Raw genomic sequence first — 16,993 nt, 5'->3', positions numbered from 1 at the left:
TTCAAATGATCAAAAGGTGTGGTGCCTGTTATCTGTTGAGCTTTTCAGTAGCGTTAACCATTTTAATGGAACGTTGTTTATTGTTTAAGTAGGTAAATTCTCTGCGAAAATGGATAGGTGGGTGGCGTTAATCAAGCATTTTGTCTGCCACGAGACCTGCGTTGTCCATCGTAATTGCTAATCCTTTAAATTCGCTTCACTTCAGAATATACAAATACCAACAAGCAGATTCGATGTAATATTTTGATGTTTTATGATTTATCCTGTTACCAATAAGTGTGATCGGCAAATGGAAACGAAAGAAGAGAAAATCGAATGTTAAACACCACAAGCTTCTTGTGAGTAGCGTTTCGGGAAGGAATGTTCGTTCGAACCTTGAGGAGGGTAAATTAATTGAAAGAGAAACGCAGAGCTAAAAGGATATAAATAGTCACTGGTTTTACTGCGCTTGACAATAGGGTTACCTTCCAGCTGGATAATACGCAAGAAAAGAGATACAAATAAGTTTTGGTTTTCTGCTGCTGCACGTGCCAAAGTGGCGTCAGGTTTGTTGGTTCATTTTATTATTATTTAAAATAATTAACAAGCATTTCTTCACACATAATCGGGGGATCATAAATTATTATCAATACAATCAATAATCTTCTTCGTACGTTTCTTATTGAAATTTTTTCCTCTCTCTCTCTCTCAGTCCCTCTCTCTGTCTTTGTCTTTCTTCCACATATACCTGCTACAGTGTAAGTTACAAAAAAAAACACGGTCAGCACTGTACGCTGTGTTGTGTATGACAAGCATGGAGTCAAGGAAGGCAGAGGAAGGTCAATGATTCAATCGAATGATAAGGAAACAAAAAACAAATGATAAACCAACCCGTTTACGTTCGTTAACGGGACTGGAGGGGGGGCATTTACGAACCGACCATAAGATGCCGATCGTTCTACTCTTTTCGTTTCCTTGAGGCGCACATAAGTCTTTGTAGATGTGTGTGTGTGTGTGTATGTAAGTGTGTACGAGTGTGAATCTGTATGTAAGTCCTGAATTCATAGTTCATTGCGTGTTACGCGTCCCTGTTCCTCCCGGATGACGCGGCCCTTACTTTCGATTTTCCCGGAAGCCATCATCATCATGTAACGCGCGTTGAGGAAATGATGGTTTTGTTTTTTATTATTTTCTCTGCTCCCCCGAAAAGGTTCCGACCATTGGTGACATCTACGCGGTACTGCCGGTTCTGCTCCCGTCAAAACCCCCCGCACACCCTTCCTAAGGGGCCCGCCCAGCCTACCGGTGTGTCCCGATCGTTCCTTTCAGGTAAGAGTTTTTTTTCCACGCGGATCGTCCGGTCCCATTCGTTGCGCGCCACTTACGTTCAGTTGGCAGTTACTTCGGCCGGCGTGGGGCAGCTGACGGCGGCGGTGGCAGTGGGTGCCGTGCTGGTGGTTGTGGCGATGGGAACCGTTGGGGTGGTGGTGGTGGCGGCGACGGCGGCCGTGCCAGTTCCGGCGGCTGTGGTGGAATTGTTCAAATCCGTCGGCTCGGTGCACTTCCACAGACCGTACGTTTTGCCCACCGTCGTCTGCCACAGCCGGAGCGTACCGTCCTCGGAGCCGCTGGCGTACAGTTCGCCGTCCGGGCTGAAGCTGACCGAATGTACCGGACCGAAGTGGCCCTTGAACGATTCTGCAACAAAAGGACAAGCTCGTGAATATCAGCGTGAAATGTAAGCCCATCCGAGGAGGCGATAAATTATTGTTTTTTATTGTGGCTTTCAACAACTAAGTTAAGAAAACTTGCTCTCTAGCATGACAGTGAGAACGCGACCAACTCTACCGCATGTGGTCAAAATGACCAGACGTTTTTGAACTAAAAAGGAATTATTTGAGCTTTTAATGTTATCATGCATGACTGGAAATTTCATTGAATTTATGGATACATTTTGGAAAGACAACAAGTTTTTCTTCAAGCACTTGACGCCAAGTATGAACTTATAACAAATTGGTATGATCACTTCCTTAGCGCTGAAGAGAGGTAAAACAAGTAAGAAAGGTTGCTTAAACCAAGATCCTTTTTTGGGTCGAAGCTAAAAAAAAATTGCCGGTCATTACGAAGCACCAATCAACCGGGTCCGGATAAATACTATTTTGACAAACCCATTTAAAACATCAAGAAAGAGTGATGGATTTGCGGTGCATTGATGTTGTGATTGAACCGATTTAAGTTTATTCTACACTTTTCGTTACTTGCGTGACCCGAAAAGTGTTTATGCAATTTGGAATATTATAGATGTTGAACTCATCGGTGTGAGTTCCTGATGCAAGAATAAAATTACTATCACAAGAGCATCAAGATAGAGAAAAATAAAATCTAAAATCTGAGTGTTTTTCAAAGTAATGCTATTGAATTCCATAAACGAAACGATGCTGTGTTTAAATAGTTTGCCAAACTGATGTGGCCCTCCCCATTACAAAAGTCCTTAAAAATCCGGTTCAAATTCAAGTTGCTCTTACCGATCTCGTTGCCCGTAATGTAGTCGTACTTGTACATCTTGAAGTCCTCCCCACCGCACACGAAGATGTGCTTGTCCGGGTGCAGACTGGCCGAGCTGACCAACGTCGGCATAGTGATCTCCTTCAGCTGCTTGAGCGTATCCATCTCGTAGAACGCGGTGCAGTGGCCGTACGTTACCGTCAGGATGGTGCCATCCTTCGACAGCTCGAGCCCGTTCGGATGCGAACTGAACTCGACCCGCGAAACCTCCTGGCCGGAGCTGCGGTCCCACAAGCGCAGCGATTTGTCGTCCGCGCAGCTGATGACACACCGTTCGTTCCGGCAGAAGAGTGCCCGCTTGACGGCCCCGGCATGGCCCGCATACGACTCCAGCGCCTTGCCCTCCGAGTTGAGATCGAATACCCGTACCAGCTTTTCGTTGCTGCCGGTCACCAGGAAGCGGCTGTCGTGGCTAAACGAGACCGTTTTGACGATGTGGTTGTGCTGCAGGCTGTGCACCTCCTCGCCCGTGACGGCGTTCCAGATTTTGCCGGTAAAGTCGGCCGCGCCGGACGCCGCTAGCGTTGCCGAGTCGTTCAACGCGACGCCCCAGACGGCACCCTTGTGACCCTCGAACGTGCCGACCCAGTCGCCGGTGTCGCCCATCCGCAGCATTGGTTTGCCATCTGCACAATGGAAGAAAATCAACAATGTAATGTAATGGTTAACAATATTAGTTCATGGTTGAACTGAAGCCATATTTTTTTATTTAAACAGGGATACACAACACTAACAACAACGGAAAAGAAACGGAACAAAAACAGGAAGCCAGATAGATCTTCGTAAGTATAGGTCAACCGAGAATATATTGCGTGACATTGAATGCCCAAGTTTAGAAAGGAGATCGTGCCGTCGCGTTTCGCGTCGATCAGGGAAACCACTTCCAGGAGGTCACCGGACCCTTTAGCCGGGAGACCTTAAGGAGTGAGGGACGGAGCAATAATAAATAAGAGTGAAATATCACGAGGAAAGCGACCCCGGTTCCCGCCCGTCGCGGCGAAACGCGAACTAGTTCCTGCGGTTTCCGTACCATCCCTCCATTCCGTCGGCTGTCGCCTTGGACACCCCCTTCCCGCGGACGGTCCAAGCTTGGCTACTTGGATGTGGTTATTGGTTGTTCCTACTTCCGCATCGGTACACAGCACTGCCGATGTGCGTTGTACGTTCGTTTTCGGAACGCGCAAGTACAGCACCGCCGCCCGCCGACGGTATCGTTGTTGCTGTTTTGATTTATACATGACCAGCACGCGTGAAGGAGGACGGGTGGGTTCGCCCGGAGGAAATGTCTTTACGGATGCGGTACCACATAGCAGCACAGTAAAGGCCACCTGCGATCGATGCATATTAACGCGACGCCGAATGACTAGACGACGCCTGCTGAGAGATATTGTTATGCGTGCGAAACGGAAATAAAGGGAACGATCGATTCCCTGTATGCGATCGGGCTTTCTGCTACGCGTTTTTCCAAATCTTGGCCCTTTTCCGATACCAGACTGGTTTGATGGCTTCCCTTGTGTGAATTCGCTTTTATCGGTGTACAGTCTCGCGCTTAATGTGTGTGGTTTTGTTCCCTTTAGCGTCGTGTCATGTGTCTGTCGGCCGATGCGGTACATAAAAAAGCAAGCTAGTCTTTTCATATCGCGGAAGGACCTTGGCGCCCCAATGACACAGAGAGACACAAAGGCTAGTGAGAACGGGTTTTGGACGTGCCGCATTCGCCAATCGGTTTGGCGTTTGGAATCGCAAGGGAATACGGTGCGATCTTTTTTTCGTTCAACTATGTTTAGCATTGCTGTGAACCTTTTAGGTTGTGTTTGTTTACCAATAGAGTAACCGAAGAACGTACCTACAGTTATAGCGGTCATTTATGAGTATTTCTTTGATTGTGATTCATAGTAGGAAAATTAAATTTTCCCAACATGCTACTTGTGAAAACAATTAAGGGCTGCAGCTTGAAGTTGCAGAAAATATTACCTTTGCATGCCGATATGAGGAAGTATCCACATTCGGTCATCCCGCTGAAATCCAAGTGCACAACGGGACGCGTATGGCCGGAACAGGTCAAAGCGATTTGCTTCATGTTTGTAGATTGTGGTATTGCTTTTTCACGTTTTAAGCCCACGTACTGCACAACAGCGTGGTCAACTCCGTCACGGAGGAACAATTTTTTCTTCCTGCACACGGTTTCGTTTCAGTACAGCACAAACACACGCGCACAGCACCACATACGATTGGAATTGGAGTACGCGTGATTTTGGCAAAGGATGAAAACGAAGTTTCCTTTTGGTTCGATGCAAGATGGCACGGTGTACGGTTCAAACAAAAAAAACACTACAGCTCGGCAGGAGAGATGCACACAAGAGCCTGGACAAATTTTGCACAACTTCAACACTGGATCGTAAAAAATACACACACACACGCGAGTGGAGCGCACTTTCTTCCGAATCCGAGGAAATATCGAAGACGTTCGAACGCTGGAGGGCGCAGCAGGTTATAGATATCGTCGTGCGATAGCAGGAGACGCACGCCTCGAATATTTTTCGGACGATGACCAAGAAGAAAACAAGGTCAGCCTCGATTTAAGAAATCGATTCAGATCCCGAAAGAGTTTACGGTAGCGAAAGTCAAGAAGTGTACTTGACCACTCCGTACAAATGGCAGTTTCCTACTGCTGTGTCGGCTGCCATTTTGGACGTTGCTTGACGGATTGGCGTTTAGTAGGGATATTGGGGCCATACGCACTTTTAGTTGCAGAAAATACCTCTAAGTACGTACTGCTGTAAAGGATAAATATAGATTTTTTGAAGCAAATTCTAAAGGAATACAAATTTATTGTCAGTAAACGAAGCAGCGTTGAAATTATTACATATTTAGAGATGCATGAGTCATATAAATTCCTGAACTTGGTAAAACCAAACAAAGTTTATTTATCTATTGAAGCAGAGTGCATAGTACCCCAGACTTCTTAATGACACGAGACGCTGACGTTTAATTCGCCGGTCTTCTATCGTTTATACTTTGATGTTTACGGGTTCACAGGGAACACAGGCGAAATTCTTAAGGGTGTTATATGCTCAACCAGCATTCAATAAAGTTTTTGATAATATGTACAAGTTATATTTGAACTAAATAAAAACCATTATCCAATGCTAAACTTGCAGCATGGATTGTTTCTTCTTTTTTGATTTATTTATCTTTTTCGGTAGTACATAAAGTGTTCTAGTAGCCTGCGTTAAAAGATTTTGATCGTACACGTTTAGCTACGGTTTCAGATTGGTTTTGGTATTTCATTGACTTCATCAGATTTACGCTATTGAACTGTATTTCCGTCATGGAGTGGACACCGAACGACCGAATTACGCAATTCTTCAACTATACAAATTTAAGCAGTAAGTATCCGTGTTTATGTGATAGCAAATCGGTTATTTTAATGTAATGACGAATTCTATTTTCAGAACGCAACATCGAGTTGAACAGGCTAAAAATATTGTATGAAAAGGCGTGTCATTCAGAACATTTCGCACATGTTGTAAAGGAATTATTTGATCTGAATGAAACCCTGAAAAGAAGGCTGATCATAAATGAATCGAATATACGGAATGTTATCCAGCAAGATCAATTTCTACAAATTCCCACTGATGACATGAAGGTGTGGTAGTAAAGCAGATTTTGATTTGGTTGAATAAATGACTATCCTTTATTCTGCAGAAAATCCTGACAGATCTTGACGAAATGCGTTTTGCTAAACGGAAAACATTGGATTTGCTTCTAGTGAAAGTGAAGTTTTTGCGCGAACGGTATCATAATTTGTTGGTGAGTAATCAAACAACTGTTTCAAGCGTATTTCTGTTCGATCTTTTAAAATGGAAATGAAAATCGATCGATCATTTATGCAGATGAAAATATTCGCAAACAGAATCCACTTTGATACATATGATCCAAAAGCAACGGAACAAGAATCTCAAATAAGGTTACTGGCTGCAAATCTTAATCGCTGTGAGGCAGCTATTCGCAATGCTCGAAACGTGCATGGGTATTATTTTCGTATAGGAATGTACCTATCAAAGGTATTACTACAAAATACTTAACTTACCCGTCGGTCGACATAATGGTGAATGGTTTTTATCTTTCATTTGGAATAAGGACAACCTGGATAACAACCGATCGTTAGAAGCCCTAAAACAAGCAATTACAGAGCAAACGCAGCTGATTAAAAAAACAACACAGATCGGTCGGTCAATGATTAATAATGTAGCAAAGTTAAATATCGATTTAAAGGTACGTTTATCATCGGAATACGGGCCAATCTTCTTAATGCCCATTACTCTATCTCCTACCTGCTGTTATTTTCAGAAATCATCTTTAAAATTCGCTACACATCGAGAACTGACTACGACATCCCTGATTCATTATAAAACCATACTAGCAAAGGAAAAGTCTTCAATTGTTGATGCCACAATGAAAGACGTAAGTAAGAAATGCGCTTGCAAACAATCATATTACTAAACGCTGTTTATTTCTTAGATTGACACAAAACGATGGACTTCACGCTACGATTCTTTGACCCAAAGTATGGAAAATTTGCAAATAGAAAAGGAGAATTTGCAATCAACTATTCTTGAAATGAAGCAAGCTTCTTTTAGTATTTGTGAGGCTCAAATTCTTTACGAGTAAGTTTTTCTTGTATTGTTTTACACTTTATTATAGACGACATCATGTGTTTCTTTTGTTAATCATTCCTAGAATGAATCATAAAACAAATCAGATCATGCAAGTGGAAAAGGAAATTTATGAGAAGGAAGGCTCTTACAAGAAACTTAATGAAAGTATTGAACATATGAAATATTTTATCCACGAAGGTTCAAAGTAATGCACTACTGCTAGCCTAAACTGAAATTACTGATAGTTCAATCATTTAAATCTGATTGTCTCATGTGTCTTTCAGTTTACCACCAAAAACAGAAAACATTACACATGGCTTAGAGGAGCAAACTAAAATGCAAACCAAATTGAAAGCTTCTTTGGCACGACAAAATTCGTTGCATATGCTGTTGGACCAGTTTTTTGCGCACATAACCCAAATTATTGAACGAAGTGACTTGAAAGCAACTAATGTGAATATGCATGATTCGGAATATGAAAACATAGCAACCTTATCTGCTTTGTTGCGTTTGCTCAAATCTGAAGAATAAATAAGTTGTAACCTGTATCGTTGCACAACGCAATCCAAACCTGTTTTTGTCAATTAATTTTGAAAAAAAAACAATGGATTCCCATGATTATACCGTATAACCAGGAGTCTTGGTTTGGATTTTTCTTCTTCTCGCCATCGCCTATGTTTTTGACAGATATTGCTTGTTGGGAGCTGATTTAAATCTCAAACGAATCCGAATCTGTCAAGAACTCAAATCTTCGAATCTTCCGAATCATGGTTCTACCAACACTACTCGATGCGGCGAAGAAAACATTGCTCCGCCAGGATCGTTTGTGAAAGCAGTGAAATATTTGTGTTCTCAACATGTGCTGGAAAGTGTCTGAAGCATAAATACACAACTTATTTCCATTCGTCCTGCGATGGAAAATTCGCTGATGCAATGAAACGACGTGAAACGATTTGTTTAAGTAGAAATAGAAAGCTACATTAGTTTGTCTGAATGGTGAGTTGCCTTGTTGTTGATGTTGTTGGTGTTCGAATTGCCAAAAAATGAATTGAGAAAGTAATGCCCTTATTATCAAATTTCTGTTGGAAAGTTGGTGTGTTGCCATTCGTTCCGTGGAATAATTGCACCATTCCGTTCCTCGATGCACTGTGCTGTTTGCAGATGGGTGGGGTGTATGTTAAAATTATACCTGTGAGGTGTTGCGCAAATGTTAACTCCAACCTGTGCCTACTATACTGTACTGTTTGTTATGATCCCACGTCCCGTGGGAGTGGGTGGGTCTTGGACGATCGACAATGTGCAAAAAATCGTACAAAGGTGCCACAAATCTGAAGAACATTATCGTAAGCCGGGTTCAATACAATCGAACACTTGTTTCGTTAATTTTCTGTGTTAGTACAATGGTGTTATATTGTATGGTTACTTCTGTGCCATTTAAATCAACAACGAAATTAGAGCACGAACATAAAACTGCAACATTTAATCAAGTTTTGATAACCCTGTGCTTCATTAACTTGAGTTGTTTACAAAGGGCTTGGCATTGGGTGTGTAACGTTCGATTTTTCCAGGGGGGGGCGGTTATATGAAACGATAACAAAGCTATGACGTCATCGAATGGCACGAAATTGTGCCGTTCCGTTTTAACTTTCTATGCCTGTGTGTTACCATTTTTTCACATCTGTTTTCTTCTATCGTTGTTTTTTCAGAAAATATTTCCGTGCCGAAAACCATGAAAATGGGACTGAACACATCTTCCATGCGCAGGCGTGGCTGCCTGTACGGCATCGTACTGGTGCTGATACCGTGCACGGTACTGATAGTGGTGATCGGAACCGACTACACCTCCGAGCAGTCGATGTCGCAGCGCATGGCCGAGTTCCAGATGCGCATGCAGTATCTCGAGTCGATGTACCGCACGAAACAGGAGGACGTTGCGATCCTGTCGCAGTATTTGCGGCTGGCCGCACTAAACGGTGTGAACGCAGCCGGTGGCACCAGCGCCACCGACGGGGCTAACGTGTCGCTGACCAACCTCGATCTACTGGACGGTTTGAGTGCGGACTCGCGCTCCCTTATCCGAAACGTGACGTCAACGGCGCGGCTAGCGGAAAACCTCAAGCTCCCGACAGCATTTCACTTTTTGCCGCACCTGTTGGACGACTCCAGCTCGCTGCAACCGAGCTACATCGAGAGCAGAAAGCGACAGGGTGTCTCGATCGTGCTGGGCATTCCAACGGTGAAGCGCGACAAACAGTCCTATCTGGTGGAAACGATAGACAATCTCATCTCGAATATGGACGAGGAGGAACAGAACGATACCATGGTCGTGGTGTACGTCGGCGAGACGGATCTCGACTACGTCAAGCTGGTAGCGCACCAGATACGTACACGCTTCGGGAGCTACATCGATAATGGGTTCCTCGAGATCATCGCACCGGCCACCTCGTACTATCCGAACATGAACAACCTCCGGCAGACGCTGAACGATTCGCTCGAACGGGTCCGGTGGCGTTCGAAGCAGAATCTCGACTTTGCGTTCCTGATGGCGTACGCACAACCGAAGGGTGCCTTCTACCTGCAGCTGGAGGACGACATCCTCACGAAGAAGGGCTTCGTGACGATAATGAAAAATTTCGCCCTGGAGAAAACGGCCAAAAAAGAGCACACCAATTGGTTCGTGCTGGACTTTTGCCAACTAGGTTTCATAGGTGCGTATATGAAAGGGCGTCGGGTGACTAAATTATGCGGGACCCGTGGGTCGTAATCTACATGATTCTCTCAATTTCAATTTGCTTTTACTTCCATTGTCTATTTTATCACCATCCACTCTGGTCAGGTGAATCACAAGACTGACTCACGCATCCGCTTTTAACTATCTTTTTCTTTCTTTTTCTCGCAGTGCTCGTAATTCTTAAAAAGTATTTTTTTTCAATCTGTCCATCTGTCCTGTGTCTGTCTAGGCCATGCTTCTACCGATTTTTGTTGCCAACTAGCTTGCGAATTGTTTCGATTTTTTTAAATTGTGTTTGAATGTGACGTTGCGTTAGATCGTGTTATTCGACATTCAATTATCATTGCGCTAGTTCTTAATCTATTCGGCTCTATCCCTACTGCGTGTACTAATCGATGGGTTTTTTTCCTTCGTAGGAAAAATGTTCAAATCCGCCGATCTGCCTTGGTTAATAACATTCTTCCAGATGTTCTTTAACGATAAGCCCGTCGACTGGTTGCTGTACCACCTGATCTACACGAAAGTGTGCAGTGTGGAAAAGGATGGCGTAAGTAGAGGGGTCGAGATTTTCCTTGTTTTGGGTACTGTTGCTAATAGAACCTTCGATTGTTTGTTTTTACAATGATTTTACAGAAAAGCTGCAAGCAGGAGATGTCCAAACTGTGGATCCACTACAAGCCCTCACTGTTCCAGCACATCGGCACACAGTCTTCGCTCAAGGGCAAGGTGCAAAAGCTGAAGGACAAACAGTTTGGCAAAATACCAAACTTTCATCCACATCGCAATCCGCCGGCCACGGTGCGCACCGGCATACAGCCGTACAAATCGTACACCCTGCAGAAGGCGTACGCGGGCGACAGTTTCTTCTGGGGCCTGATGCCACAGCCGGGCGATCTAATCGAATTTCGCTTCAAACAACCTACTACCATTCGACGGTGGGTGCTAATGACCTTTGGGAGACGTGTGTGAGGCACACCGTTATTTACTTTCTCATTATCACTTTCCACATAGATTTTTGTTTCGAAGTGGGAATTTCGAGCAACCGTCTGACCGGTTCTACAACACCACCGTGGAAGTGCTCCCGGCGAACGGCAATGGTTCGGCGATCAGTGCCACGTTGCCTTACAATGTCACCAAGGACGGGTTTCTCGTGGTGGGTAGTTTCAATAACTACGGTATTGCGGAAGGCGAGATCGATACGAAGATCGGCAAGCTGAAGGAGCTCCGACTGCACGTCAACAGTGACAGCCAAAATTGGGTTATTTTACGAGAGGTATGCAATGTTCAACGCAAATTAAGCGAATTAAGTATTTACAGTATAGTGTCATCAGTTTAGTATATTAAATACAAATTATCACTGGCAAGTCAGACGAAATTACGGCATTTTGCCAGAACTTTAGCCATAGCCGACATTACGGTTTATATTGGCATGTTTTTCCTTGTGGCCATCATTCATACTTTGAAACATTATTTTTGTGTGACCGACCTTGATCTGTGCTTCCGTATGACAATCTCCATTTTTTTCTAGTTTTTCTTAAATTTTCACTTCATCTATAGCGACTTTCTGGTCGAATTTTCCTTCTGTCCGTTGCTTCGGCGTCTGTTGCTGATGACGCTGTCAAACTTGTTCTGAACATAAAAGAAACGCCAGATGATCCTTTCAAAAGAAAGTTAACTGTGGTTAAAATTTAAAACATTTTTGGTCAACTTAAAAAAGGAATGTTGTGATTGCGTAAAAAAACTCCAGAAAGATTGATATGATTTTCTAATGATTCTTTTATTTTTATTGCCTAAATTACCTTGTTGGGTTTCTGGCACGGACTACATGACCTTCATTTTCTCATTACTCTTTACAGATTTATTTGCAGAGTAACAGCGTTCGGTGACAGAAACACTATCGTATGCTCGACCCGTTCGGAGCGAGTTCTCACACGAAATCGGAAACGGTGGCATTCTTCTTGGGTGATAAGAAACAGATGCGTTCATCCGATAGAGGCACCACTTTCCGTCGCCAGCGGGTGAGTCGTGATAAAAGCCCCTCAAAAGCACCCAATCCGGGTGGTCGAAAAGATCGTAGGAAACCACCAAACGCAAAAATGAACATTTAAATATCGGTTAAAGGAAGCCGATCAAAGGAGGCGGCTTAAGAGGCGGTTTGGAAGATAGAAATGATCTGTCTGCGTATAATCGCAACCTACATCGTAATCTCAAAAGATCTGGGCATACGCCACGCGACGGGAAGAATCTCATGACATGGAATCATGTACTCGTATTGTTACGTATTGCACCGGCAGCGTTTGCGCATTTTGTGTCTAAATAATTGTAAGTGTTGGCAAATGTATAGGTTTGGTTTAGTATTCCCCTCCTTTACTCGAATGTAAGATGCATAAATGTGTACAGTGTTATCTACCGCGGCCAGTGTACGGTCGTCGTCTTCAATGTGATCCCGCAATTGGTTTAGCCACAATTGAATCGCACAGCTATTGGATATCTATATTGTGTAGGATTAGTTTTTACGCCATGTTATATGAAATTGGACAGTATCCGTATTATTCGCGCTATTTTTTATCGATGTTTGTACACGTGGGCGTAAGTAAGTGTGTGTTTGTGGATGTGTGTAATGTGTATTTTGATAGCTGTTATGTTACGGGTAACGTAACATTAAGCCTTATCGCCCAGGGAAATCGTTAGCGATCGTCAATAATGGTCACAAGTTAATTGTGAATGAATCGAACACTCGACGGCTACTGACGATCGTTAACTTGTTTTTTTGGTGATAAGCCTTATTCATAGGAAAACAAGGGAAATAACACATCCGGAATATTGAGATAGCTAGCCAGTCTAACAGTATCGTAAACGAAAGTAATTATTCAACCGTATACTCATTTGTGTCCCGAAATTATTACCAGTATATGAAGGATAGTAATGGAAGTGTCGTTAATATTTTTTACAAAATTTACTTCCTTGTTTCCATTCTACTGTTTTGTTTTTGGTTTTATGTTTAAAACATGGTATTGGAGCTTTCATCACGCTAAATTATGGTTCTGGTATTTTTTTACAAAATTTACGTCCTTCTTTCCATTTTTTATTTTGTTTTTTCATGTTTAAAACGTGGTGAAACTTTCACCACGCTAAATTATGGTTTTGGATTTAGAAAATTGAAATTAAAAGTTAGTATTAAAAGTTTTCGAACTTTGTTTTGAAAATTGAAAAACATATTGGGATATTTTTTAAAATCTTTTGAATCTAATTAGTAATCTAAGAATAAAGATCATCACAGAAAAATAAACAGTACGGCAAAAACCAGCGTTTGCAAGCTCTTACTCTCTTCTGTTACCCAGAGGAAACCTTGTGTGATGCTAGTAATATTCGACTGCTAGGGAGAGAGAATGAGAGACATGTACATTCATTTTTTACGCGTACTGTTTTGGAAAAGAAGAGCAAACAAAAATGCATTGAAAAAACCAGCTTAAAAATAACGGCTGCTTCCCGTCCCGTATGCTTTCACTGGTCGTAGCTTTCTTTCGTTTTGCTCAAACCCTACGCAGCCTTATTGCCCAAAACCGAAACCACGCAGCTTTCCCCGGAAGCAAAGGGGAGAGGTATGCCATACGTTACCAGTTTGAATCATTCGTTTGCTAATGTTTAAGAGTCCCTGCGTTATGGTTTCGTTCCTCGAAGGATACAATAGAAATGAAAAAAGCATAACGAGAGATAATGATACAGAACTTATCACTAATTGACAGCTTGGCAGTTGGATACGAAAAGGCACCCCTTGGCGGTGACAGGCAGAAGAAATCTCGAGTGTGGCCTGACCAGCCTGATATCCGTCTAACAATGTACGTTCCTAGTGGTTGGTACCGGTGGCGAGTAATCAAAATCATGTTTCTTTAATAATAGCTTTGTTCCTTGCTGAAGTAATGCAATGATCTGATCGTTTCGGATGATGTTGTCGCCACTGGGAGTTAACAAAAATCGTGTCCACATTACACAATAGTTTTTTCAGCAAAACGTCAATGAGTGAGAAGAAATGTTATGTTTTGTAGGCTCCCTAGAATGATGTGGCTGCAAACAGTGCATGAAAGCGGACTAACGAAAAAAGGGGCCTACAACCGCATCAGTACAATAAATTACAACAGTATCTCGACAGTTGATCGCGTCTGCCTACGTACTTGGGCTTGCTGATGAGCTAGCTTTGCGGTTGCACTCGCGTAACATAGTCAACCCATTCCAATAGTAAAATTATTAAATAAATGTTCCAACAGACACACACACACAACACACAAAAACCGCTGTAATGCTAAACGAAACAATTGATCTAGCACAATAAAAGCTACACTGCGAACTCTTTGTCAGCTGACCCTCACACGACCCACTCACACACACGTTATCGGAAATTGCAAAGCAACAATCTTGTAACAATTAACTACTTGTAAGAACAAGCGCAAAGGAGAGTGTGATTGTCAAATAAATGAGCTTTGTTTGAATATAAATATACATTTGGTATTATTAATGGCGGTCTGTTTATGTCTTCCGAAAGTATCATGTAGTAGTAGCTGTTTACAAAAGTTATTAGTTCGATGTCGAATAAATATCGTATTAAGTTTATAATATTTTCTTTTAATCTCTAATCACCAATTGCAAGTAGGAGCATAGAACAATTCAAATCATAACTACCCAGAGTTTTCCTATCAACAACTAATGGTTGAAGGTACTTTACTTCCTACTGCTTGTTTATTTAGTTCATAACATACCTGTTATTTCCATTTTTTCCGTTGTATCAGCCTTTAATTGTTTTATTTTGTTTTATCGACAACTTTGGAGAATGTTGCATTTTTTTGAACGGAGAATAAACAGTGTTTTCTTTTTTTTTTTTCGAATGTATTCTAAAAAAGTGCAAGTTTTCGAAGACTTGTTCCAAAATATTTTGTTTTATTCATTGTGACATGTAACATCATTGCTTTATCCTATTATTATTGTACTAGAAAATTATCACACAACGTAACGCAGTTGAACAACATATAATGTTTGGAAACATGTAGTCATGGCGCAATGCTCTACAGTTACTTCCCGCAGACCAAGAATCCGTTCAAAACGTGTTATTCTATGAAACTTTTCGCGGTAATTTTGGCGTTTATTTTACACTGCAGAAAATTTGTATCATGTTAAGTTTGGTCAAATGAAGAGTTAAAATTAAACATATCAAACAGAATGTGTAAAGTTTCTCGCATGCCTGCCGAGAAAGGATCAGGGATCCTGTTTCGTATTTGCTTTAAATTTCCGGTCCTCCTGACGGCGGTACGACGCTCGTTACTTTAATCGTTGTTGCACACTGCTAGCTGCCGGTTGCTTTTGTGGTCAACCGTGGATGGTTTCATCTATTCCCCGTGGCAAACTAGCACCATCCGGAAGCTGCTGTTAGTGCCCGCTCTGGGCAGGTCATTAGATTGGCGTAGTGCGCGATCCGATGCCGACACCGGAGCGGAACTTCGATGCGGCTTACAGATGCCAGGCTTCGGGCAAGCACCTGGAGGCCAGTAAAATGGATCGCACGTGGCGGTTGTTGTTAGGGCGGTCAGCTGCCAGCAACGAAGCAGGAGCAACAGCAGCGGCGCTAAAAACCACGCCATCGTCGACCGATCCCGGTAGGGAATCGTTGACGAGCTGCGGTGCTCGTGGTACATCGCGGCCGGATTATCACCTAGCGGAAGTGGGGTGGAAAAATCGACAAGCAAAATACAAAAAACACACACATCATTATTTCAAGCGCTTCGGAACGCTACGGCCAACAGCGTTGCTACGTAAGTGAACATGAAATATAACAGAGTGATAAAAAAAGGTATTTAAAAGAGGAAAAGGATGTAAACAAAAAAGGTGTAGAAATATAATTGTAATCACGGAAGATCCCCCCACGGCTACTCTTTTGTAAGGAGACATACAATAAAAAGGGATTTTATTGACAACAAAACCGTTCTACGAACGTGAAGTTTCAAGCCGTAATTACTGATCGCGGCGTAAATCGATAATTAACAAAAAAATATATAAAAAAATGGCCTTACAGATATGAAAATATGTAAAATAAATATGCACAACTGTACCATGAAAAAAGAACCCGAACAAGCACAACAGTGAAACGTAACAGAAAAAATAAAATTAAATCAGCAAACTTAAGTAGTACGTGCGTGTCGGAAATGAAACGCGACCAGAGAAAGTGGTAAAAAACGGCACCGTAAAATTTAATACAAAATGCGACGGAAATTAAAAATGCTTCCGCGTAAGCCACACCACAGCGTGGTGCGTATCCGATTTTCCCGCCTGGTCATCGGGATGCCTTTTGAAGTTGTTGTAAGCTTTGTCGCGGCCGTTCTTTTTTTTATTCGCTCTCTCTTTTTGAGTTGTGTGCTGGGTATAAAAATAATATTGACCTACCTTTGAAAATATGTACAACCACACTGGCGGGCTGTGAGTTGCTGGGAACGCAGGTGTAATTTCCCGAGTGCTCCTTGCTGGCCTGGTTTATCGTAAGCTCCGAGTAGTGGAAATCTGTCGTCACGGTCACGGTGGCGAAGTGAAACGGCAAAAAAAAAAAACAAACGAAACCCAAATTGAAACACATGACACAATCATGGTGGGTGGAGAAAATTCGGCAGCCCAGGATGAGGATGGGGCGTCCGGGGGACGCGAAGTAATCGGGGCCCGCCGGGATGAAAGAAAACAGATGAATTGGAGAAGATTGATGCGTCATGTTGTGTGGAATGAGTCGCTTTTGGCATGGGAACTTCTTGGCGTGAAAAATTACTTTAATTTACTTTACAACACACACAAGCCAAGCCAAATGAATGTTTGTTTCGGCACGTGGGCCGTAATAGGTACAGTCGAACTTAGCTCCCGCTGAATGGCGATGTTTAATGCTAGCTTATCCAAGTTTTTCGCTAATGTGTTCAAGATCTGTGTAACTTTTACTTTAATATTTTTAAACTTCTCTTTCATTTATAGCCCATTCGTGTTAAGGACTTGTTAACGTTTTGAAGTATTTATCTTTCGCAGTTTGGTGTGT

At 42.6% G+C, this 16,993-nt stretch overlaps 4 protein-coding genes across 4 annotated transcripts in view; 2 read left to right on the top strand and 2 right to left on the bottom strand.

Moving 5' to 3' along the window:
• Nucleotides 1-505: 505 nt before the first annotated feature.
• On the bottom strand, nucleotides 506-5,234 carry LOC131261929 (serine-threonine kinase receptor-associated protein). The gene is made up of 3 exons (XM_058263796.1): nucleotides 4,519-5,234; nucleotides 2,505-3,170; nucleotides 506-1,677 (listed from the first exon to the last, which is right to left on the bottom strand). Exons 1-3 carry the CDS (start codon nucleotides 4,622-4,624, stop codon nucleotides 1,367-1,369), a joined length of 1,083 nt encoding a protein of 360 aa, XP_058119779.1. The 5' UTR covers nucleotides 4,625-5,234; the 3' UTR covers nucleotides 506-1,366.
• Nucleotides 5,235-5,875: 641 nt separating this feature from the next.
• On the top strand, nucleotides 5,876-7,736 carry LOC131266003 (uncharacterized). The gene is made up of 9 exons (XM_058268329.1): nucleotides 5,876-5,933; nucleotides 6,000-6,193; nucleotides 6,253-6,357; nucleotides 6,441-6,611; nucleotides 6,688-6,822; nucleotides 6,898-7,011; nucleotides 7,069-7,214; nucleotides 7,288-7,410; nucleotides 7,490-7,736. The coding sequence occupies exons 1-9, from the start codon at nucleotides 5,876-5,878 to the stop codon at nucleotides 7,734-7,736; spliced, it is 1,293 nt and encodes a 430-aa protein (XP_058124312.1).
• Nucleotides 7,737-8,033: 297 nt separating this feature from the next.
• Nucleotides 8,034-12,895, top strand: LOC131262664 (alpha-1,3-mannosyl-glycoprotein 4-beta-N-acetylglucosaminyltransferase B). The gene is made up of 6 exons (XM_058264718.1): nucleotides 8,034-8,201; nucleotides 8,912-9,913; nucleotides 10,353-10,483; nucleotides 10,570-10,871; nucleotides 10,948-11,209; nucleotides 11,793-12,895. Exons 2-6 carry the CDS (start codon nucleotides 8,935-8,937, stop codon nucleotides 11,820-11,822), a joined length of 1,704 nt encoding a protein of 567 aa, XP_058120701.1. The 5' UTR covers nucleotides 8,034-8,201; nucleotides 8,912-8,934; the 3' UTR covers nucleotides 11,823-12,895.
• A 1,981-nt stretch (nucleotides 12,896-14,876) lies between these two features.
• Nucleotides 14,877-16,993, bottom strand: part of LOC131263821 (uncharacterized) — a 43,925-nt gene continuing 41,808 nt past the window's right edge. Inside the window, exons 6-7 of the mRNA XM_058266081.1 lie at nucleotides 16,366-16,479; nucleotides 14,877-15,637 (exon numbers count right to left, since the gene is read on the bottom strand). Coding sequence (XP_058122064.1) covers nucleotides 15,315-15,637; nucleotides 16,366-16,479 — 437 coding nt within the window. The 3' untranslated portion in view covers nucleotides 14,877-15,314. The remainder of the gene's footprint in view (nucleotides 15,638-16,365; nucleotides 16,480-16,993) is intronic.

Source organism: Anopheles coustani, chromosome 2 (assembly GCF_943734705.1).
Source record: "Anopheles coustani chromosome 2, idAnoCousDA_361_x.2, whole genome shotgun sequence".
NCBI lineage: Eukaryota > Metazoa > Arthropoda > Insecta > Diptera > Culicidae > Anopheles > Anopheles coustani.
Note: the sequence above shows the minus strand (reverse complement) of the source record. Positions and strands in the feature narration are given on the sequence as shown.